General features: G+C 40.3%; 1 protein-coding gene across 1 annotated transcript in view; it reads right to left on the bottom strand.

Moving 5' to 3' along the window:
* The window catches only part of EXOC4 (exocyst complex component 4), a 410,874-nt gene that overhangs the window by 85,489 nt on the left and 300,770 nt on the right, over positions 1-24,615 (bottom strand). Inside the window, exon 13 of the mRNA XM_075857508.1 lies at positions 22,789-22,944. Coding sequence (XP_075713623.1) covers positions 22,789-22,944 — 156 coding nt within the window. The remainder of the gene's footprint in view (positions 1-22,788; positions 22,945-24,615) is intronic.

Raw genomic sequence — 24,615 nt, 5'->3', positions numbered from 1 at the left:
TTGTTGTTTCTTTTCGTCCTCAGAATTTTTTTTTTAAAAACTCGGAAAACCCCTTTAACCCCTTAACGCTCCATGACCTACTATTAGGTCATGCTAACTGTAGCGTTCGCGCTCAGTGACCTAATAGTAGGTCATGGAGTAAACACGGCGCCGTTCGCGCGGGGCGCGTTCATGAGCTGTGATAGCTGCTGTTTCCGACAGCAGACTATCACTGCTCAATGTGCCGGGACCGATCGCGGAGCTCCCCCGCCGATTAACCCCTCAGAAGCCGCGTTCAATAGCGATCGCGGCTTCTTAGGGGTTAATCCGCCATCGCCGGCCTGCTACACGATAGCGGCCGGCGATGGTGACTATGGCAACCGGACACCAAACAATGGCGTCCGGCTATGCCATAGACGGAAGCCTAGTGGGTCCTGACAACGTCAGGACCCACTATGCTTGCTGTCAGTGAGTAGCTGACAGTTCTAATACACTGCACTACGCATGTAGTGCAGTGTATTAGAATAGCGATCAGGGCCTCCTGCCATCAAGTTCCCTAGTGGGACAAAGTAATAAAGTAAAAAAAAAGTTAAAAAAAGATGTGTAAAAATAAGAAAATAAAAGTTTTAAAAGTAATAAAAGTAAAAGTCCCCCTTTTTCCCTTATCAGTCATCTATTATTAATAAAAATATATAAACAAACAAATAAACTATACATAATTGGTATCGCCACGTCCGTAACGGCCTGAACTACAAAATTATTTTGTTATTTATCCCGCACGGTGAACGCCGTAAAAAAAAATATTAATAAACCGTACCACAATCACAATTGTTTGGTCACTTCACCTACCAAAAAATGGAATAAAAAGAGATCAATAAGTCGCATGTACCTAAAAATGGTACTGATGGAAACTACAGTTCGTTACGCAAAAAATAAGTCCTCGCACGGCTTGATTGATTGAAAAATAAAAACGTTCTGGCGCTTAGAATAAGGTAACACAAAAAGTGAATGATTGTTTACAAAACGTATTTTATTGTGCAAACGCCATAAGACATAAAAAAAAACTATAAACATCTGGTATCGCCGTAATCGTATCGCCCCGCAGAATAAAGTGAATATATCATTTATAGCGCACGGTGAACGCTGTAAAAAAAAAAAAGTATACAAAAACAATAGTAGAATTGCTGTTTATTAGTCACCACGCCACCTAAAAATGGAATAAAAACTGATCAAAAAGCCGCATGCACCCCAAGAAAACTACAATGGATTCCTCAAGGGGTCTAGTTTCGAAATTGGGGTCACTTTTGGGGGGTTTCCAATGTTTTGGCACCACACGACCTCTTCAAACCGGACATGGTGCCTAATAAAAAAGAGGGCTCAAAATCCGCTAGGTGCTCCTTTGCTTCGGAGGCCGGTGCTTCAGTCCATTACCGCCCGAGGGCCACATGTGGGATATTTCTCTAAACTGCAGAATCTGGCCAATACGTATTAAGTTGCGTTTCTCTGATAAATCCTTTTGTGTAATAAAAAAAATGGTATAAAAAGAGTAAATTTCACCTCTACTTTGCTCTAAATTTCTGTGAAACACCTAAAGGGTTCATAAACTTTCTAAATGCTGTTGTGAATACTTTGAGGGGTCTAGTTTCTAAAATGGGGTGTTTGATAGGGGTTTCTAATATATGGGCCCCTCAAAGCAACTTCAGAACTGAACTGGAACCTAAAAAAATAAATAAATGAGGCAATACTTCACTTCTTACATTATACTGATAATGAGCCGTGCCCACCCCGAGATGACACCAGTTTTGACCGTTTGTATAAACGGAGACCCCTATTAGACCGTTTCAGTGCCCGGTTTTCCCAAGCATACACCCCGAGAAGTGTTTTTCTATTGATGAGTCCCTGGTACATTTTAAAGGGAGGCTTCAATTCCACCAGTACCTGCCAGGTAAGAGGGCAAGGTATGGTGTGAAGATGTATAAGCTGTGCGAGAGTGCATCAGGGTATACCTACAGATTTAGGATATATGAAGGAAAGACCACCCCCAAACCAGACTGCATCCTGGACTACAATAGGTACATGGGAGGGATGGACTTGTCAAATCAAGTCCTGAAGCCCTACAGCGCCATGCGGTGTGGTATAAGAAGCTGGCCGGGCACATCATACAGATGGCTTTGTACAATGCGTACGTGCTATGTCGATGTGCAGACCAGAGGGGAACTTTCCTGGAATTTCAATATCTAATCTTTAGGGACCAGGAAGGGGGGGCACCAGGGTACTTCTGGAAGCGAGGCCACACGCATCGTACCAGGGCAACACTTTCCAGGAGAAGTTCCCCAAACCGGTGGAAAGGGAAAGAGTCAAAAGAGGTGCAGAGTCTGCTATAAGAGGGGGATAAGGAAGAACACAATATACCAATGTGACACGTGTCCCGAAAAACCAGGGCTCTGTATAAAAGATTGTTTTAAAATGTATCATACATGCCTTGATTTTTAATTTACCCTGATGCACTCCGCACAGCTTACCCCCCTTATCTTTCCCTTCTGAGCCCTGCCGTATGCCCAGGCAGCTGATAACAGCCACATGTAGGGTATTGCCGTACCCAGGAGAACCCACATTACAATTTAAGGGGTGTATATCTCCGGTGGCGCATGCTGGGCACACTATATTGGACACTGAAATGGCATATATATATATTAAATTGCAAATCTCACACTGCAACATCTGCTGCGCATTATCTTTTACACAGTACCTGTGGGGTCAAAATGCTCACTACACCTCTAGATGAATGTCTTAAGGGGTGTAGTTTTTAAAATGGGGTCACTTCTCGGGGGTTTCAACTGTACTGGTACCTCAGGGGCTTCTGCATACATGACTTAGCACCAGAAAAGCTCCAGTAGGCCAAATGGTGGTCCTTTTCTTCTGAGCCCTCCCATGGGCCCAAACGGCAGTTTATCACCACAAATGGGGTATTGCCGCACTAAGGACAAATTGGGCAACAAAATGGGGTATGTTGTTCCTTGTGAAAATAAGAAAATTTGATCAAAAATGACATCTTATTGGAAAAAATATCATTTTTTTCATTTCACAGCCCAATTCAAATAGGTGCTGTGAAAAAACTGTGCGGTCAAAATGATAACAAAAACCATAAATGAATTCCTTGAGGGGTGTAATTTCCAAAATGGGGTCACTTCTGGTGGGTTTCCATTGTTTTGATACCTCAACACCTCTTCAAACCTGGCATGCTGCCTAAAATATATTCTAATAAAAAAGAGGCCTCAAAATGCACTAGGTGCTTCTTTGCTTCTAGGGCTTGTGTTTTAGTCCACGAGCGCACTAGAGACACATGTGGGACATTTCTAAAAACTGCAGAATCTGGACAATACATATTTAGTAGTATTTCTCTGGTAAAACCTTCTCTGTTACTAAAAAAAATTGAATAAAATTGAAATTCAGCAGAAAAAATGAAATTTGCAAATTTAATTTCCACTTTGCTTTAATTCCTGTGAAATGCCTGAAGGGTTAAAAAACTTTCTAAATGCTGTTTTGAATACTTTGAGGGGTCTAGTTTTTAAAATGGGGTGTTTTATGGGGGTTTCTAATACATAGGCCCCTCAAATCCACTTCAGAACTGAACTGGCACCTTCAAAAAAAGGCTTTTGAAATTTTCTTAAGAATATGAGAAATTGCTGTTTATGTTCTAAACCTTGTAACGTCCAAGAAAAATAAAATAATGTTCAAAAAACGATGCCAATCTAAAGTAGACATATGGGAAATGTGAACTAGTAACGATTTTGGGTGGTATAACCGTCTGTTTTTCAAGCAGATGCATTTAAATTCTGAAAAATGCTATTTTTTGAAACATTTCTCTAAATTTTGCAATTTTTCACAAATAAAGACTGAATATATCGACCAAATTTTACCACGAACATGAAGCCCAAAGTGTCACGAGAAAACAATCTCAGAATCGCTTGGATAGGTTTAAGCATTCCGACGTTATTACCACATAAAGTGAAATATGTCAGATTTGAAAAATGGGCTCTGAGCCTTAAGGCCCAAACTAGGCTGCGTCCTTAAGGGGTTAAGGCAGCCGAAATGAATGTAAAGTAATTTGACAGAGAAATGTCAGGATTATTAGTCTCCAGGATGTGAAGGAATACAGCCACATACCTCAAAGACTGTAAGGAGAGATGCATACAGAGCCTTATATGTGTGTATAGTGATACTATACTACCTTAGCTAGGCCTACAGCAGTACAAAAGAGCTGTCATTAACTCGCCCACCCTCTAATGATAATGAGATGACTCTGCTAACTCTGTAACAATCTATATAACACAGGAACGGTTAGCCTATTGTGTGCTCTAATGGCATTGTGAAAACTGGAATATTTCAATATTTGTTTTATATAGATCGTCATATATATATATATATATATATACATATATATACACATACACACTACCGTTCAAAAGTTTGGGTCACCCGGACAATTTTTTGTTTTCCATGAAAACTCACACTTCTATTTATCAAATGAGTTGCAAAATGACTAGAAAATATAGTCAAGACATTGACAAGGTTAGAAATAATGATTTTTATTTGAAATAATAATTTTCTCCTTCAAACTTTGCTTTCGTCAAAGAATGCTCCATTTGCAGCAATTACAGCATTGCAGACCTTTGGCATTCTAGCTGTTAATTTGCTGAGGTAATCGGGAAAAATTTCACCCCATGCTTCCAGAAGGCCCTCCCACAAGTTGGATTGGCTTGATGGGCACTTCTTGCGTACCATACGGTCAAGCTGCTCCCACAACAGCTTTATGGGGTTGAGATCTAGTGACTGCGCTGGCCACTCCATTACAGATAGAATACCAGCTGCCTGCTTCTTCCCTAAATAGTTCTTGCATAATTTGGAGGTGTGCTTTGGGTCATTGTCCTGTTGTAGGATGAAATTGGCTCCAATCAAGCGCTGTCCACAGGGTTTGGCATGCCATTGCAAAATGGAGTGATAGCCTTCCTTATTCAAAATCCCTTTTACCTTGTACAAATCTCCCACTTTACCAGCACCAAAGCAACCCCAGACCATCACATTACCTCCACCATGCTTGACAGATGGCGTCAGGCACTCTTCCAGCATCTTTTCAGTTGTTCTGCGTCTCACAAATGTTCTTCTGTGTGATCCAAACACCTCAAACTTCGATTCGTCTGTCCATAACACTTTTTTCCAATCTTCCTTTGTCCAATGTCCGTGTGCTTTTGCCCATATTAATCTTTTCCTTTTATTAGCCAGTCTCAGATATGGCTTTTTCTTTGCCACTCTGCCCTGAAGGCCAGCATCCCGGAGTCGCCTCTTCACTGTAGAAGTTGTCACTGGCGTTTTGCGGGTACTATTTAATGAAGCTGCCAGTTGAGGACCTGTGAGGCGTCTATTTCTCAAACTAGAGACTCTAATGTACTTGTCTTGTTGCTCAGCAGGTCCTCCCACTTCTCTTTCTACTCTGGTTAGAGCCTGTGTGTGCTGTCCTCTGAAGGGAGTAGTACACACCGTTGTAGGAAATCTTCAGTTTCTTGGCAATTTCTCGCCTTCATTTCTAAGAACAAGAACAGACTGTCGAGTTTCACATGAAAGCTCTCTTTTTCTAGCCATTTTGAGAGTTTAACGAACCCACAAATGTAATGCTCCAGATTCTCAACTAGCTCAAAGGAAGGTCAGTTTTATAGCTCCTCTAAACAGCAAAACTGTTTACAGCGGTGCCAACATAATTGCACAAGGGTTTTCAAGTGTTTTCTAATCATCCATTAGCCTTCTAACACAGTTAGCAAACACAATGTACCATTAGAACACTGGAGTGATGGTTGCTAGAAATGGGCCTCTATACACCTATGTAGATATTGCATTAAAAATCAGACGTTTGCAGCTAGAATAGTCATTTAGCACATTAACAATGTATAGAGTGTATTTCTGATTAATTTAATGTTATCTTCATTGAAAATAAACTGTGCTTTTCTTTCAAAAATAAGGAAATTTCTAAGTGACCCTAAACTTTTGAACGGGAGTCTGTGTATATATATATATATATATATATATATATATATATATATATATATATATATATATATATATATATATATATATATATATAAAATGAATACTAATCAAAATAAAAAATGATAATTAAAATTAGATTTAAATACTATGCCATTTTCTGATGATAATAAAAACAGTACAATCCTTTCTCAAAGCAATGCCAGTCCAATTTGTCCATGGATTATTATTAAATTAATCTTGAATTTTCTTAAATCTATTAAACTATACATTCGACAAGTATGGTCCAGGTTAAATAGCTAGAAATAAAAAAAATCATTAAATGGGCTCTCTCATAAGCAGTCATCATCCATCATCGGGCTTCGGAAGAGCACTAAAGTGGTGATGAGTAAGGTAATGCTACAGAAAATATCTGCATTTAAGCTTTAGCACCTTGACATGCAAGATAATAAGACTGCCTGTTAACTCACAGTTGGGTGCTTCTGACACAATGAAAAAAAAAACAAGCCAAGAAAACAAAGTGCTTAGATGAAATATAATGCAGAAGTCTAGAACACCTGAAATGTGCAGAGAACATTTGCATGTAATGGCCCAGCTAGATCAACTAACACATATACTGTAAACCATTGACAGATCTCTAATGCCTTGTCTTTCCAACACCAACCACTACTGCCTGAAAAACTTCTACTGCCATCCTAATGGTCTTAAAAAATAGCTTCAAGCTAATGGGGTTTAACTGAATTAGCAGATAGATCCAATACAAGGGCGGCATTGTTTCTAGGGAAAAAACAAAGCAGACCCTCCCCTCCTAATCCTGGACAACCCTTTAAAAAAAAAAAAAAAAAAAAAAAAAGCTTCACATAACTCCTTTAAAGGGTAACTAAACATTCGACAAACTCCTGACATGCCATAGTGACATGTCAGAAGTTTTGATTGGTGGGGGTCCGAGAACGGAGACCCCCACCGATTGCTAAAATGAAGCGGCAAGAGCGCTCGTGAGGCAAATCTTGTAAAATCCCTGACTGTTCTGTGACTGTGTGTGGCACAGCTACATATAGGGAAAAAACAATGCCTTCAAGGCGTCTTAACACCACAAAGGGGATCAGCAGCAACCATACTGCGGCTGTCATAAGAATAGCTGCATCCAGAGCATTACCCAAATGGAAGTTAATACTTATAAGAGTTTGTTTATAGAACAGATGTACAATGACGGTGCTGCTATTATGGTGAAGAAGGCATTTTGAATTGATAAAATTAAATTGAAGCCGAGGACAGTATACTGCGCATGCGTATTGAACACAGGTGTACGGTCCCTTGCTTTATGTGCGCATTGAGCATGCGTCCGATGCTACCAGACTTGGACCGGTAAGTTTTAACCTACTTTACTAATTATTCCCTGAATGTCTGTTTTAGAGGTAGGCATGTTTGGAACACTAAACGCAAGCTGCATAAAGCGGCATGCTGGTGGTTTAGTGACTCCAAATGTACTGACAGGTTCCCTTTAAGCACCTGTAAGTAGAACTTGATGTCAATGTGAACTAATGCATTATTACAATAACTGGCATTAGAATCTAGGACTTTAGTGATGTGGCTGTGGTCCCACTTTGTATAAAATTCACCCAAACTTGGTTAAAAGATGGATGGTTCACCCTCTGCTCCCAATTCAGACCATATTGTAGCTGCAGGATCAAGGTTCTTCAATGTTTCAGACCAAGTTCACTAGCATTGCAGTAAACCTGCTTGGTGATGTGCTGTCCTATAGAAGGTAGCCTCAAGCCATTGAATTATGCATTGCCTATAAAAAAAATCGTTATTAAAAGTGTTCAATCTAAAAAAAAAAAAAATTGTGAATATTTAGAATTCATTTTATCTATATTTCTGAATTACAAAACACATTCTCTCATACGGACGATTTAAAAGACGGCTTTTTATTTTAGCTGTAGATTTCCTGCATAAAATAAAAGCATAAGACATTTTATAAATAAAAAGGGGAAGGAAAAAATAAAAGGACAATGTTCAGTTACTTGAATATAAAGGTACAAAAACGATTCAGTGTCCTTGTCGGAGCAGTTCATTTAGTGTCGGCAATTATTCTGGATGTTTGGATTGTACTGATTAAGAAGTTAACAGCCTCACATGGTGTAGAATAAACTCTATGGACACACATTTCCCTCTACTAATATTTGCTCCTTCCATCCTAGGCAATATTTAAGTATAGGGGAGTTTAATCTGCATAATATACATTAACAGAGATAACAGTGACTTGGCCATCATTTACTGATAGCACGGTGACTGCCTGAATATGCCTTTTGACTATGACAGTGCAGGGGACAGCTGTAATGATTTGTTATGCCTCCTACGTCTCCTCGTCTTCTGTTCTCTCACATCAAAGTCAAGTCTGCTAATAATAAATGTACTTCTAAGGCTGAAATTTCTGTTCTGTTAATGAAATGAGAGGTAACCTTTATATGACTTGAAGGACACCGAGTGCCAAACAGTCCTTAGGGCTTTAAAAACTAATTATACAAGGAGAATCCGTCCATTATTACTTTCTTTGCCCTGCTGAGCAAAATGTGCTTAATATGCTGAAACCGTGACTGCTTACCTTGCCTGGGTGATGGCTGTTGACTCATGCATCCCACAATCTGAAACTCCAAGCACAAAACTCTTGAATGCTGGAGTGATCAGCCAAGTATGGAGTCAGGGCTGGATTAACAATGGGGCAGATGGAGCTATAGCTGTAGGCCTTCCCCAAAAAAATGGCCTATGGGCTGAGCAGCAGCAGGCCCGGATATGTAATCTGCTGAACAGAGCAGCTTCCCGGTGGGCTGGGCCTGTATCCCCCGGCGAGCAACACCTTCAACTGTATCCGTGTCCCCAAAACGCAGATACAGTTAAAACATTTTGTAGAGCAAGGAGCCTATGCCATTATCTGTCTTGTAGGCCTGCAGTCTACAAGTTACCAGGACCACGCACAGGACGCCGGCGTCCTGGAGAAATGATGTCACTGCATCGTGCCACAAAAGTCCAGAAGAGGCCTCAGCATTCTTGCGCATTGTGGGATCGGCCAGGTTTGAGGAGTATAAGTAAATTTTTTCTTATAGGGCCTTCTGACCCCCAGAGGAAGGCATTTGCGCCGAAACGCGCGTTGGGGAGGCTGTATTCTCTCCCGTATCTACCATGGGTATGATATATCCTGTTTAATATGTTTTGTTAAACTCTGCAGACTATTGTCTTTCCTTCAGCTTCTATTGACCACATATTTGCCTAAACCTATGTCAATGATGTACATGGCTTACTAATATTATCATATACACTTGTGTTTATATAGCACTTTGCTGCATTTATATGTGGTCAGCATATTGCCCTCATGCCCTCTTTTGGGCTGCATTTGCATTTTTCTGAAGGCCTGCTATGGATACAAATTTGTACTCTGTATTTATCTAGTAGATACACAGCTTTTTGTCCCGTTTTTAACTGTGGTTTATGGATTCCTCATTTGAATCTATTGTCTATTTTTCTTTATCATGTATTTCAATAAAGTATTTTTCTATTTTCATTATTTCTCTTGTCTTGCGAGCATCTATTTTTTTCTAGGTTATATATATATATACATACAGTCTTGATGCTTTTTGGGTATACACCCTTGAATCAGCCCATATAAGTTGAATAATTTTCATTTCTCATGCTTTATATGTTTGGGCCATATTGATTCATGCTGCTTTTTCGGTTAGGTCATCTGGTTTCTGAGAGTGCCCAGAGGCAAACCAAACAGTATTATAAATGGCACATGGTAAATGGGGGGCCCTGTTAAAGATTTTGCATTGGGGCCCAGGAGCTGTAAGTTACACCTCTGCCACAGCTAAATGTCTATAAAGATAGTTTTTCATCATATCAGAGACATGCGTGTGATTTAAAAAAAACAAAGTAAAGAAGGGAAAAACTTTGTACCAATTAGATTAGTAGAAATAGTATATAACTGGCACCCATTTTATGGATTTTTTGTTTTCGGCAGATGGATCCCAGTATATTTTGATCTGTCAGCTATTGCCTTTCATTCCATAAAAATCTATTAGGAAACTGTTTTTCATAGAACAGGGTAGCATGGTTGATACAGTTTTCTGTTCAGCTAACAAAACAAAAACAGAATCCTTACAAGGATACTAGGACACGTTTTCCATAGATTAGAAACACCCATGTATAGTGTACATATTTTTTAAGTATATGCAAGAATTGACATCTGATAAATGGCCAAAAATGAGATGTAGACCTAAGCTGTATATTTCCATCCACCTGTTGCGTTAAAATATGGACATCAAATGACAATTATTCTCCTATATTAGAACTTTTAAAGACGTTGTGAACATTATTATTAAACAATAATATTTGTGCGCATTATATAATACTGATGAAACTCTGTAAGCGAATACATAAATGGCAGGATCATACTCACATCAACTTTAAATAATTTATTGAGAAGCGAGGACAGGCCAAGTTTATTCAGTTCTGCATTATCTCTTGCCTTAGGTAGCAATAACATCATTCTAAATACGGACTATGAAGCAGAAAAAGTTGCACGTTAACTACATTCTGGAATTCTAATCCCTAGAGCTGGTGCTTTTTTTAAATCTGTGTGCAACTGAAAAATAAGTTTTAACCCCCAAATTTTGACATCTCCTGCAGCTACACACATCCTAATCTGAAAACACATGTGCTTATCATGGTGCCCAACCTGACAGGAGGAAAGCAAGATTATCAATTTCACCTATGGACAGGGGGCAAAAATGAATAAGAACTAGATTAGCGTCTGTACCACGTCTGACCTAACTCAGATGAAGGTTTAACCTTCAAGTGTATCTTCTTCAATTAATAACAACAAACCATTTTGATAGGATCGGTTTTAGGTTGTTTAAAGCAACACCATAGAGAAGTCCCTGTATATTAACCCCATCATTCTTGTATATAACCTTATCATCCCTGTATAGAACCACCATCAACGCTGTATAGAACCACCATCAACCCTGTATAGAACAACCATCAACGCTGTATGTATATAACTGCCATCAACGCTGTATAGAACCGCCATCAACCCTGTATAGAACCGCCATCAACCCTGTACAGAACCGCCATCAACCCTGTACAGAACCGCCATCAACCCTGTACAGAACCGCCATCAACCCTGTACAGAACCGCCATCAACCCTGTACAGAACCGCCATCAACCCTGTACAGAACCGCCATCAACCCTGTACAGAACCGCCATCAACCCTGTACAGAACCGCCATCAACCCTGTACAGAACCGCCATCAACCCTGTACAGAACCGCCATCAACCCTGTACAGGACCGCCATCAACCCTGTTTAGAACCGCCATCAACCCTGTAGATTACCTTCATCATTCCTGTATATTACCTTCATCATTCCTGTATATTACCTTCATCATTCCTGTATATTACCTTCATCATTCCTGTATATTACCTTCATCATTCCTGTATATTACCTTCATCATTCCTGTATATTACCTTCATCATTCCTGTATATTACCTTCATCATTCCTGTATATTACCTTCATCATTCCTGTATATACCAGCCATCACCCCTGTATATACCAGCCATCACCCCTGTATATACCAGCCATCATACCTGTATATACCAGCCATCATCCCTGTATATACCAGCCATCATCCCTGTATATACCAGCCATCATCCCTGTATATACCAGCCATCATCCCTGTATATACCAGCCCTCATCCCTGTATATACCAGCCCTCATCCCTGTATATACCAGCCATCATCCCTGTATATTTTTTAAGGGATGGGAAAGGGGACGTAAAAACAATTATACACATAGGAGCTAATATTTTTTTGTTCTAGAAAATTATCTAAGCCTTTTTTAAAGCCATCTACTGTCTCTGCTGTGACCAGCTCCTGCGGTAGACTATTCCATAAATTCACTGTTCCCACAGTAAAGAAGGCTTGTCGCCTCCGCAGGTTGAACCTTTCTTTTTCCAGACGGAGGGAGTTCCCCTTGTTTTTTGACGGGTTTTTACATGGAACAGGATTTCACCATATTTTTTGTATGTGCCATTCATATATTTATAAGTTAATCACGTCCCCCCTTAGTCGTCTTTTTTCAAGGCTAAATAGGTTTAGTTCTTTTAATCTTTCCTCATAACTTAGATTCTCCATGCCCCTTATTAGCTTCGTTGCTCTTCTCTGTATTTTTACCAACTCCAGGGCATCCTTTCTATGAACTAGAGCCCAGAACTGAACTGAATATTCTAGATGAGGCCTTACTAATGCTTTGTAAAGTGGTAATATTACATCCCTGTCCCGTGAGTCGATGCCTCTTTTAATACACGACAATATCTTGCTGGCCTTTGAAGCAGCTGATTGACATTGCATGCTGTTAGTTTATGATCTACAAGTACACCCAGATCCTTCTCAACAAGTGACTCCCCCAGTGTAGCTCCCCCTATCCCCCTAGGACATATGATGCATGCAGGTTGTTCGTACCCAGGTGCATAACTTTACATTTATCTACATTAAACTTCATTTGTCAAGTGGACGCCCAAACACTTAGTGTTCAAATCAGCTTGCAATTCACGAACATCTTCCATAGTCTGAACTATATTACATAGCTTGGTGTAATCTGCAAAAATAGCAATAGTGCTATTAATCCCATCCTCTATATCATTAATAAATAAGTTGAATAATAGTGGTCCCAGCACTGAACCCTGGGGTACACCACTTATAACCGGGGACCATTCAGAGTAGGAATCATTTACCAGAACTCTCTGGATACGGTCCTTGAGCCAATTCTCAATCCAATTACAAACTATACTTTCTAAACCTATAGTCCTTAATTTACCCATTAGACGTCTATGAGGGACAGTGTCAAATGCCTTTGCAAAGTTCAAAAACACTATCCACAGCGGCCCCTTTGTCTAGGCTTCTGCTCACCTCTTCATAAAAACAAATCAGGTTGGTTTGACAACTTCTGTCCTTAGTAAAACCGTGCTGGCTATCACTTATAATACTATTTATTGTCACAGAATCCTGTATATAGTCCCTCAATAGCCCCCCAAACATTTTCCCCACAATGGATTTTAAGCTTACTGGTCTATAATTACCCGGGGAAGACCTAGAGCCCTTTTTGAAAATAGGCACCACATTTGCCCTGCGCCAGTCCCTTGGCACTATACCAGTCACTAGAGAATCTCTAAATATTATGAAGAGGAAGACAGAAATAACTGAACTAAGCTCCTTAAGAACTCTAGGGTGTAACCCATCTGGTCCCGGAGCCTTGTGTACATTTATTTTATTTTATGTAGCTTGCACCATATCTACATTCATCCAATTCAGTATATCAACTGATATATTAACAGCACTGGCACCGGCTACATCAGCTGCACTTTCTTCTGTTGTATATACAGAGCTGAAGAACCCATTTAGTAACTCTGCCTTCTCTTGATCCCCTGTGACCAACTCCCCATTACCACTATTTAGGCGTCCTACATGTTCATACCTTGGCTTTTTGGGATTTATATACTTGAAGATTTTTTGGGAATTTGTTTTACTATCCTTGGCTACCTTCCTTTCATTTTCTATTTTTTGCTGATTTTATTAGGCTCTTTATATTTTACAAAGGCTACAGCTGTACCCTCAGATTTGTATTTTTCAAATGCCCTTTTTTTGTCATGTATTGCCCTTTTTACAGAAGGTGTAAGCCATGTGGGGTTTAATTTTAGTCGTTTATACTGGTTACCTATAGGAATAAATTTTGCACTATAATTACCCAAAGTAGATTTGAAAATCTCCCATTTATCATTTGCACCGTTATTTGACATTAGTTCTTCCCAGTCTATATCCTGAATTGCAGCCCTCATCCTGGGTAAATTGGCCTTCTTAAAATTAAGTGTTTTTGCCCCCCCCCAGCCTGTGTTTGTTTTTTACAGTATATGTAAAATATAACTATATTGTGATCGCTGTTATATACCAGCCATCATCCCTGTATATAATTCTTATTCTCCCTGTACATAAAACTCTTATCATCCCTGTATACAGGGGTTATGGGGGTTATATACAGGAATCATGAGCTCACGGCTCAGCACAGACAGGTGTGAGGCAGTGATGTATTCGGAATAGTAGAGCACGGAACTGACGGTTCCCTGGTCTACTATAGGGTTCAACTGTATCAGCGTCCTGACGACGCAGATCTAGTTGAAACTGGGGAAACAAATAAAAAACTTTAAATGTGAAAATATGACCTCAGTTATCTGCGCTGAATTTCTGTTCTGTTTTTTTTTTTCAGATTAATTGCCCAGCCCCAGTTGTTATAGTTAATTTGTACAGAGCTGGATAATTGGTTTACAAATATGAGCTACTGTGCGTATTGAAAAATGCAAGACTTTATACTAGATCCAAGACAAAGTTTCCAGTTTACACAGGTAGAACATCCGAATCCAAATACAATAGTTCTTTATAGAAAGTGAATCGTTTCCCCAGCAGCCATGTCGCTTGATTGCGACTTCTGTAAAAGCTTGATTGTGAAGAGTTGTAATACAGGATGATTATCACAAGAGATTAAAGCCAAGGACTATTCTCTGTTTACACTACAATTTACAACTACCTACAGGGCTGCAATCAGACAAAAATTGCTCTAGTACATTTTGTTTTGACCTGGATTTGAGAAAAAAAAGCAAGGATGATAATCCCTAAATATGTATATTGCCATCATCAATCAAAAATATTAAAATAAGCAATCAGTTATGATTATGCAACAACATGCACGCAATATCACAAAGGATTAAGTCAGTAAAGGGCAGGATTGTCTATTCAAGGGACCGAATCTCTTCAATGCCAAGTCAACAATGCCTTTGGAGAAGGAGCTTTCTGTGAAAGTTCAGAAAACAATATATGGGGTTTATAAAATAGGAATTCATAACTTATTATAGGGTTAAAGAGAACTGTAATTAAGTCTGTATGTTCTCCTTACGCCAAACAGCAATAAGGAAGATGTTAATGGTCTAAATGTATTATAACAATATACTCAGTAAGAAGGTAGAAATATCAGATCAACAAACTCTACATAATGCTATAGACAGGGTAGGACCTGCATATTAATTGTGGATTTACAAGGTGTATGCAACACTCCATTTAATCACACTTCTCAATAACTAAGCGAGGTAGAAAATGATTCGAGCTGATGTGTCCCCAAAACACCAGGTTAACGATATAGTTCATGGGCACAACAAACACCGCTACCACAAGTCTTCCTACGAAATGGAAGGATAGTAATTATGACATCTCGTCTTATATTCACTGAACCATAGTACAAAAAGAGGACTGAAGTCTAATCCAATTGAGTTGTTTTTATACTAAGCATCCATCAAATTCATAGGGTGCTCTGCTAGTATAAAATACAAAGAATAATACTCAAAATATTGCAGAAATGAACTAAGTGAAGAAGAAACTTTTGGCCAAAATGTGGAGCACAGTTTGCACTATGTATCAATATGAAAACACTTGCTTTTCAGACCGTATGAATATGGACACGAGCGCCTTTTGCTGTCAGTAAGTGCCAAAGATTTATCAGGATAAACAACCCAACAACACACTGACCCCAGCAAGGAGTAGAATAGCAGAGAGGATTTAAGGTAAGGCTACGGTCACATCTAGTTTTTTTCCATCCTTTGAAAGAATACGTCGGGAGAAGTCCCGACTTATACCTCCGACCGAAATGTACAGACGATTCCCACTGTATAGGCATACAGTGGGATACGTCACCTGAACTACACGGGCACAGCGCTACTTTAAGCACTGAGCCCGGGGAAGCTCCTGACGTCACTGCCCATATATGGACAGTGACGTTAGTGGCTTTGAGATGTCGGCAACACTCTGGTCAAGAATTCCGCTCCTTGAAGAGCCCCTGACGTCACGGTCCATATATGAACAGTGACATTAGGGGCTTTGAGATGCTGGAGCATCGGCTACACTCTGGATGGGGATTCCGCTCCTAGAGGAAGGCCCTGACGTCACTGATCATATATTGACATTGATCTCAAGGGCTTCAAACGACGTAGTTCCCAGACAGAGCATCGGAATGCACTGTCCGGCGACGCCAGGACTGGAGGAGCCCCTGACATCACTGTCCATATATGGACAGTAACGCCAGGGGCTTCTCCAGTCCCAAAGTCTTCGGCCAGATGCTACAGATGCTCTGGCCTTTCTCTCCCTAGTTGAAAGTCCCTGACATCACTGTCCATACATGGGCAGTGATGTCCGGGGCTTCCCCAGCGCCGGAATTCCTGGGCCAAGCGCTACCTGATGCTCTTCCTAGGGATTTCAGCCCCGGAAAAGCTCCCCAAGGTTTACGTTTAACCTATACTTATGACGGATGCCATACAGTGGCATCCATCACACACAGGCTACCAGATAAAAAAAATATAACACACTGTATACTTTTTTTTGCGTGACCCCCTCAGGATGGGAAAACTTAGCCTACTACGTTATTCCATCCTTCAAAAAAAGTTTTACCGATGTATACGAGTTCGTCAGAGAACACTCTTTTTGACTCCGTTGGGCTAACGGGCTGTTTAGCATGTACGTAGGGAGCTTTACCAATGTGAATGCTAAACGTAGGGCGAAAACAAGATGTGAACATAGCCTAACAGAGCTTCATGATACATTAAAATGGAACTTTATTGTAAATATACAGTAAATGCACATGATTTTTTTTTATAAAGAATATATTACACTGCCATAGAACTCACACTCTAAAATAGTGAATCCCACTGCAGTAAAATTCTCTTTCCACTTTAACAAAATATATCTGCATACAACCAGATATATCATATGTTATGACATAGATGTATGTGCCTTTGCCGTAATAAAAACCCCAATACTACATGTATAGAAGGGCTCGTTTGACTTTTAGTCTGATCGGGGGAGAAGGTGCGGGGACTGGTACGGGGCCTGGGACGGGTCTCTACCATGTTATGCCCCACAGAGTGAAATCTACTCCAGCTCCTAATTTTCCGCTATTATTTAAATTATAGTAAATTTCTCGGCCCATGGGTGGCCCTGCCCTTTCAGCTAAGCCCCACCTCCGTTTTTTTTTGTTTTGTTTTTTTAAATGCTGCAAACTGCTTATAAGTTGACATTTTCCCTGAAAATGAAAAAAAAAAAAAAAAAAAGACACATCGATCAAGTTCAACCAGGGGATCTTTGAAAGTAAGGGGTAGGACAACATTTTATAACTTTAGTGGTTATCATTTTTTCCCCATGGAGGCAGAGGATGGCAAAAATAAATCCATAAGGCTTGAGAAAATCTGCCCTAAAAGGGAAACATTTACTCCCTGATCTCAAGTGGTGATCAGACTAAATCAAACAATCTTTACATAAGCGTTGACGTTATTTTACTCTAAGAAAACTTTTATGCCTTTCTTGAAGCCATCAACTCTTCCTGCCAAAACCAGTTCCTGAGGTAGACCATTCCACAGATTCACAGTTCTTAAAGAGGCTCTGTCACCAGATTTTGCAGCCCCTATCTGCTATTGCAGCAGATAGGCGCTGCAATGTAGATTACAGTAACGTTTTTATTTTTAAAAAACGAGCATTTTTGGCCAAGTTATGACCATTTTTGTAGTTATGCAAATGAGGCTTGCAAAAGTCCAAGTGGGTGTGTTTAAAAGTAAAAGTCCAAGTGGGCGTGTATTATGTGCGTACATCGGGGCGTGTATTATGTGCGTACATCGGGGCGTGTTTACTACTTTTACTAGCTGGGCGTTCTGATGAGAAGTATCATCCACTTCTCTTCAGAACGCCCAGCTTCTGGCAGTGCAGATCTGTGACATCACTCACAGGTCCTGCATCGTGTCGGACACATCGGCACCAGTTGATTCTGCAGCAGCATCGGCGTTAGCAGGTAAGTCGATGTAGCTACTTACCTGCAAACGCTGATGCTGCTGCAGAATCATCTGTAGCCTCTGGTGCCGATGTGTCCCCGCTCGTCTGACACGATGCAGGACCTGTGAGTGACGACACAGCGTGATCTCTCGAGAACACGCTGTGTCTGCACTGCCAGAAGCTGGGCGTTCTGAAGAGAAGTGGATGATACTTCTCATCAGAACGGCCAGCTAGTAAAAGTATTAAAAACGCCCCGATGTACGCACATAATACACGCCCACTTGGACTTTTGCAAGCCTCATTTGCATAACTACAAAAATGGTCATAACTTGGCCAAAAATGCTCGTTTTTTAAAAATAAAAACGTTACTGTAATCTACATTGCAGCGCCTATCTGCTGCAATAGCAGATAGGGGCTGCAAAATCTGGTGACAGAGCCTCTTTAAGGTAAAAAAGGCTTTTCACCTTTGGAGACTGTACCTTTTTATCTCCAGAAAGAGGAGGTGCCCCCTTATCTTTTGAGGAGATTTTACATGGAATAGATTTTCACCAGATATTTGGTATGTGCCATTAACCCCTTTCCCCTGCTTGCATTCTGGGCCCTAATGACCAAGCAATTTTTATAGTTTTTCCATAGTCACATTCGAAGAGCTATAACTTTTTTATTTTTGCATCGACATAGCTGAATAAGGTCTTGTTTTTTTGCAGGACAAGTTGTATTTTTTAATGGCATGATTTTGCAGTAGATGCGACTTTTTGATTACTGTTGATAAAAAAAATTTTAAGTAAGGATTCACAGAAAACAGCAATTTTTCCATTGTTTTCTATTTTATTTTTTACGGCGTTCACCGTGCGGGTTAAATAATGTAATAGCTTTATAGTCGGGGTAGTTACGGAGGCGGCGATACAAAATATGTGTAACTTTTTTGCTTTCTTTTGTTTTTTTTCATAGTGAAGCATTTTGTAAGGGGGAAAAAAGTGTTTTTCATTTATGTTTTTTTTTCACTTTTTTTATTAACTTTATTAAACTTTCTTTACTAGTCCCACTAAGGGACTTTAACATGCGATCCTCCGATCGCATTTATAATACACTGCAATACATTTGTATTGCGTGTATTACTGCCTGTCCGCATAAAACGGACAGGCATTTGCTAGGCCATGCCTCTGGCATGACCTAGCAGGCATTCATTACAGGCAGACCTGGGGGCCTTTATTAGGCCCCCGGCTGCCATCGGGGAGACACACTCGGCGATATTATCGCCGGGTGTCAGTGGGATTAGATGGAGCTCCCTCCCTCTCTCCAAAACCACTCCGATGCAGTGCTCGCTATTGAGCGCCGCATCTGAGGGGTTAAACAGGTGAGATCGATACTAATATCGATCTCACCTGTTCGAGCAGGGATGCCCTCAGCTACATCTGGTAGGAGAGAGCAGGGAGATTTAACGGCTCCCTGCTCTGTTTATTTATTCTGATGCAACGCCGTGAAAAGCCTATTGCATCAGAATAAAGCCCATTAGTGGCCGCCGTGAAAAGGCTTAACAACGATCATTAAGGGGTTAAATAGCGGGACGCCCTGTCTAGAAATCTGTGAAGGTCCCACTGGTGGGGCCACTAGCGATCATACATTTATCACCCATACTGTGGATAGGTGATAAATGTCCTTTGAGGGACAACCCTTTTAATATACTTGTAAAGATTTATTATGCCCACCCTTAGTCGTGTGTCTTCTCAAGACTAAATAAATATAATTAAACTGTCCCAATAACTTAAGATTATGCATTCCTCTTATCATGTACCTTTTCCAACTTCAGGGCATCCTTTCTATAAACTGGTGCCTAGAACCGAATTGCATATTCCAGAGGAAGCCACACCAATGCTTTGTAGAGCGAAATATTATGTCCAGTTAAGTCCACTTTTAATACACAACAGTACCCTACTGGCCTTAGAAGCAGCTGATTAACATTCTATTGCATGATATTTCGTTTATGATCTACAAGTACACCCAGATCCTTCTCTACAAATGACTGTCCCAATTGTATTCCTCCTAGGACATATGGTGCATGCAAATTGCTTGGATATTCAAGAAATCAGCAGCACAGCCAGGTAAGTTTAACCAGCAGGTAAGGACAACTCCCCAATCATGGGTGGTGCACGCAGAAAAAAAGATATCCCCGGTCCAAGGGAGACAAATGGCATACAAAGCGAGGAAAGGAACTGCAGCACTCAAGATTATCCCAAAAAATGTGTAGGGTTTTATTCACTAAAGCATAAAAACACTTGCATTGTTTCAACCCAAATTGGGTCGTTATCAAGCATTTATAAAATCCTACACATTTTTGGGATAATCTTGAGTGCTGCAGTTCCTTTCCTCGCTTTGTATGCATGCAATGACTAGTACCCAGATGCATAACTTTTATCCACATTGAATCTCACTTGCCACGTGGATGCCCAGACACTCAGTGTGTCAAAGCCCGCTTTTAATTTATGAACATCTTCCATAGACTGTACTACATTACATTACATTACATAGCTTGGTGTCATCTGCAAAAATAGAAAACATGCTATTATAATAGCGGTCCCAGCCCTGAACCCTGGGGTACACCACTTATAACCGGTGACCATTTAGAGTAGGAATCATTGACCAAAACTCTCGGGATACGGTCCTTGAGCTAATTTTCAATCTAGTATTTAAAGGGTAAGTAAACTTTTAAAAAACTTTTGACGTGTCATAGTGACATGTCAGACGTTTTGATCAGTGGGGGTCCGAGCCCTGAGACCACACCGATCGCTAAAAGGAAGAGGCAGAAGTGCTCGGGTGAGTGCTATGCAGCTTAGTTCGGGTTGGCTTTCTTCGGAAAGCCGAGCGACCAGTGTATGGACTCAGACTTTCTATTGAGCCTGTACACTGTTCTGAGGAAAAAGAAACAAAGTTGCACAGCGCTCAACCGAGCACTTCTGCCACTTTGTTTTTGGGATCCGTGGGGGTCTTAATGCTCGGACACCCACCGATCAAAACTTTGGGCAGGTCACTATGACATCAAACATTTTTTAATAGTTTAGTTACGCTTTAAACTGTTGGGTTTAAACAATTAACCCATAATAAAGAAACATACTGATTGATCGGAATTCCTTTTTACGTTAATTGATTTATTGTTAAAGGAATTTTTATAGGCTTTGCTTTTGTGTATACTTGTCTCCTATAAATAGCCTAATATATAAATTAAAACACAGTTTATGAGTTTATAAGCTAATAACCTTGGGTGATATGGCAGAGCAAATCAAATTTGACTCAGCTTCTCTACTTGAAGCTGTTGAAAGAACAGAGGCACCATGAACGTCCCCATATTCTCTCTATAGAGTGATCAGATTGGCTGTAAGCACTAACATAATACAGGCATGAAAAACAGTATCTGTATTATGAAGATGAAGTTAAAGAGGCTCTGTCACCAGATTTTCAAACCCCTATCTCGTATTGCAGCAGATCGGCGCTGCAATGTAGATAAGAGTAACGTTTTGTTTTTTTCAAAAACAAGCATTTTTGGCCAAGTTATGAGCATTTTTATATTTATGCAAATGAGCCTTTCTTAAGTACAACTGGGCGTGTTTAAAGTTAAGTACAAGTGGGCGTGTATTGTGTGTGTACATCTGGGCGTTTTTACTTGTTTTACTAGCTGGGCGTTGTGAATAGAAGTGTATGATGCTGACGAATCAGCATCATCCACTTCTCTTCGTCAACACCCAGCTACTGGCAGTGCACAGACACGTGACGTCACTTCCTGCATCGTGTCGGACGAGCGAGGACACATCGGCGACAGAGGCTACATCGACTTACCTGCAAACGCCGATGCTGCTGCAGAATCAACTGTAGCCTCTGTCGCCTGGTGCCGATGTGTCCTCGCTCGTCCGACACGATGCAGGACCTGGGGCAGGAAGTGATGTCACAGCGTGATCTCTCGAGAACACGCTGTGTGTCTGTGCACTGCCAGAAGCAGGGTGTTAACGAAGAGAAGTGGATGATGCTGATTCGTCAGCATCATACACTTCCATTCACAACGGCCAGCTAGTAAAAGAAGTAAAAACGCCCAGATATACACACACAATACACGCCCACTTGCACATAACTTTAAACACGCCCAGTTATACTTAAGAAAGGCTCATTTGCATAAATATAAAAATGCTCATAACTTGGCCAAAAATGCTCGTTTTTGAAAAAAAACAAACTTTACTGTTATCTACATTGCAGCGCCGATCTGCTGCAATACGAGATAGGGGTTTGAAAATCTGGTGACAGAGCCTCTTTAAGAGGCTGCAGGGAATTTGATTTCCTCTATTACCAGCATCGGTTCCTTTATTAAAGGAGTAACATAAATAAGAGGCAAATAGAAGGGAATTTAATGAACTACTTCTCAAACATTTAGTATTTATTGGTAGGAAATTGAGGTGAAAATATGGACCCTATAATACATGTATCCTCAAAGTCAGAATAAAGTGATGATTTACCAATGTATTTACAAGTTTTGTGGCATTATCACAATACAAAAGATGACATTTGGGCTGAACGTCATATTTATAAAGCAGCTGAACCACTATTTCTGACACATTTAAATGTGTAAAAATAGTGGGGGCTCAGGGTTGCGCCAAGTGCAACTATTTTATCAAAACAATGCCATGTCCGACATGGCAGGGTTTTAATTAGTGTTTTTTTTTTACACAATACTAGATTAATTTTGTTGATGGACCTGGTGCACGCTGGACTGGGGGACAGACTGTCATACCATTCAGTGCACCAGCATTAATAAATCTCCCCCAATGTGTTAGCATGTATATAGAAATGTGCTGTGTAAGAACAGAAATCAAATTTACCGTATAAAATCCTCTTCATCTTCTCTTTTGGGTCTTAACTGCTTAGGCTGAGTCATGTTCAGCCAGTTGGGAAGTGACTTTAAAAGACGTGTAATGTCATCATCCTTGGCCCAGGAAGCACTGATCACCAATTTCTCATCAGACTGAACTATACTCCTAGGAGGGAAAAGAATAGAATGAAGATTTACTGTATCTAAGATTTGAATACCAATGACGACATTTTTCATAGATAAGAAATTCAAGAATTGCACAGAACTTCAGACTTTTGTTGCAATTAGATTGTATTTATTTCATGCAATTGCAAAGCAGCAATTGAGGAGAGTATAAAACACATGCTAACCTTTGGGCCAATGCACATGATCGTGGTTTCCACGGTCCAAGCATTGCCCGGAGCTCATTGAAATCAATGCGCACGACCGTGGTTGCCAGGATCTGTGCATTGTCCGGAGCTCATTGAAATCAACGCACATTTTGGGTGTGCATGGTCCATGATTGTGGACGGCCCGCAGATGACACTCCGCTGTCTGTCCGTGCCGTAATCACGGTCCGTGCACACAGATTGTTGTGGCGCCATCGCTTCTGAATGGAAGTGTTGACCAAATACAAGCACTGGTTTAACTTACACATAATGATAAGCTGCAAAACACTGCCTATCTGGCTAACAGAGGCTTTGTGATCATGGGGTGGTTTTTCATAATGATTACTTATCCAGAAGATAGGTCATCAGTATAGAACACCTGGACCTCGCACCAATCAGCTATTCCGGCTAAGGGAGTCATACAGGTTTCAGAGCCTGAAGCAGGCGGCTCTGCACACTGTATAGCGGCCATACTGGGTTACTGCTACCAAGTTGTGTAAAAAACAAAGTAAAAATAGTTGTGATATTCAAAGCGGTTGCAAGGATATTATCGTTTAAAGAAGTGCATATCAAAAATGGAAAATTTGACCTGGACACAGGAGCATTAATGACCCTTGGCCATGAATGGGTTAATTAAGAAACACATGAATACAAGTCCACAACAGCATCTACCTATTGTGGTTCCATTTACGTACAAGTTATATCAACTTAAAGGAGTTTACTGGGCTTTGTAAAAAAAAAAATTCCTTGCAGATTCGATCCATGTCCTCCACTGGTATGTGCGTACATTGGTTGTAGCTATGAAGTGCCATACCATCACGTCACTCCTCCATTAAATCACTAGCTGCAATGGTGAGGTCAGTAAGTACGACATATGACTGCTGCCGCCTGTGATTGGCTAGAGAGGTCATGTGTTGTTACAGCCCATCACAGCCAATGTCTTCCCTCAACTGATTTCGGATAGTGTCCTTTTATTCTTTTTTTTTTTTTGTTTCTTAACAACACTTCCCTTTTAAATGTTGACATATTTTAAGGTTTTGCTCATGCCCCACCTGTCCTCAAGGTTTTCTCTTTCCTCACCATTATTAATGGTTACATTGCTACAGTATGTTTAAATGGGCCCATTGTGCCCACATAAATTATATTAGCCCCTTTTTAAGTGTTGCGGTCTGCAGGGCACTGAAAAATAAAGTAGTACTAGCAGTTGTAACTCTGCACTCAAACCTTTAGCAATTTAATGGAAATGAAAAATGACAAAGGAACAACCGTGTTCATATAATAAAGCAATGCCTGGTAAATGGACATCTCTAGTAAACAATAACCTAGGAGTGTAATGGTCATTTGCAATCATTAAGTGTAACTAAAGCTAATAGCAATCATTAGTGGCAGTATTTGGCACCATCGTTTAGTGAATAGTCCAATTAGCGGTAAACAATGGCAGCAATATATGGTTATGGCTTAATATACTG

This window comes from Rhinoderma darwinii, chromosome 3 (assembly GCF_050947455.1).
Source record: "Rhinoderma darwinii isolate aRhiDar2 chromosome 3, aRhiDar2.hap1, whole genome shotgun sequence".
NCBI classification, from domain to species: Eukaryota; Metazoa; Chordata; class Amphibia; order Anura; family Rhinodermatidae; genus Rhinoderma; species Rhinoderma darwinii.
Note: the sequence above shows the minus strand (reverse complement) of the source record. Positions and strands in the feature narration are given on the sequence as shown.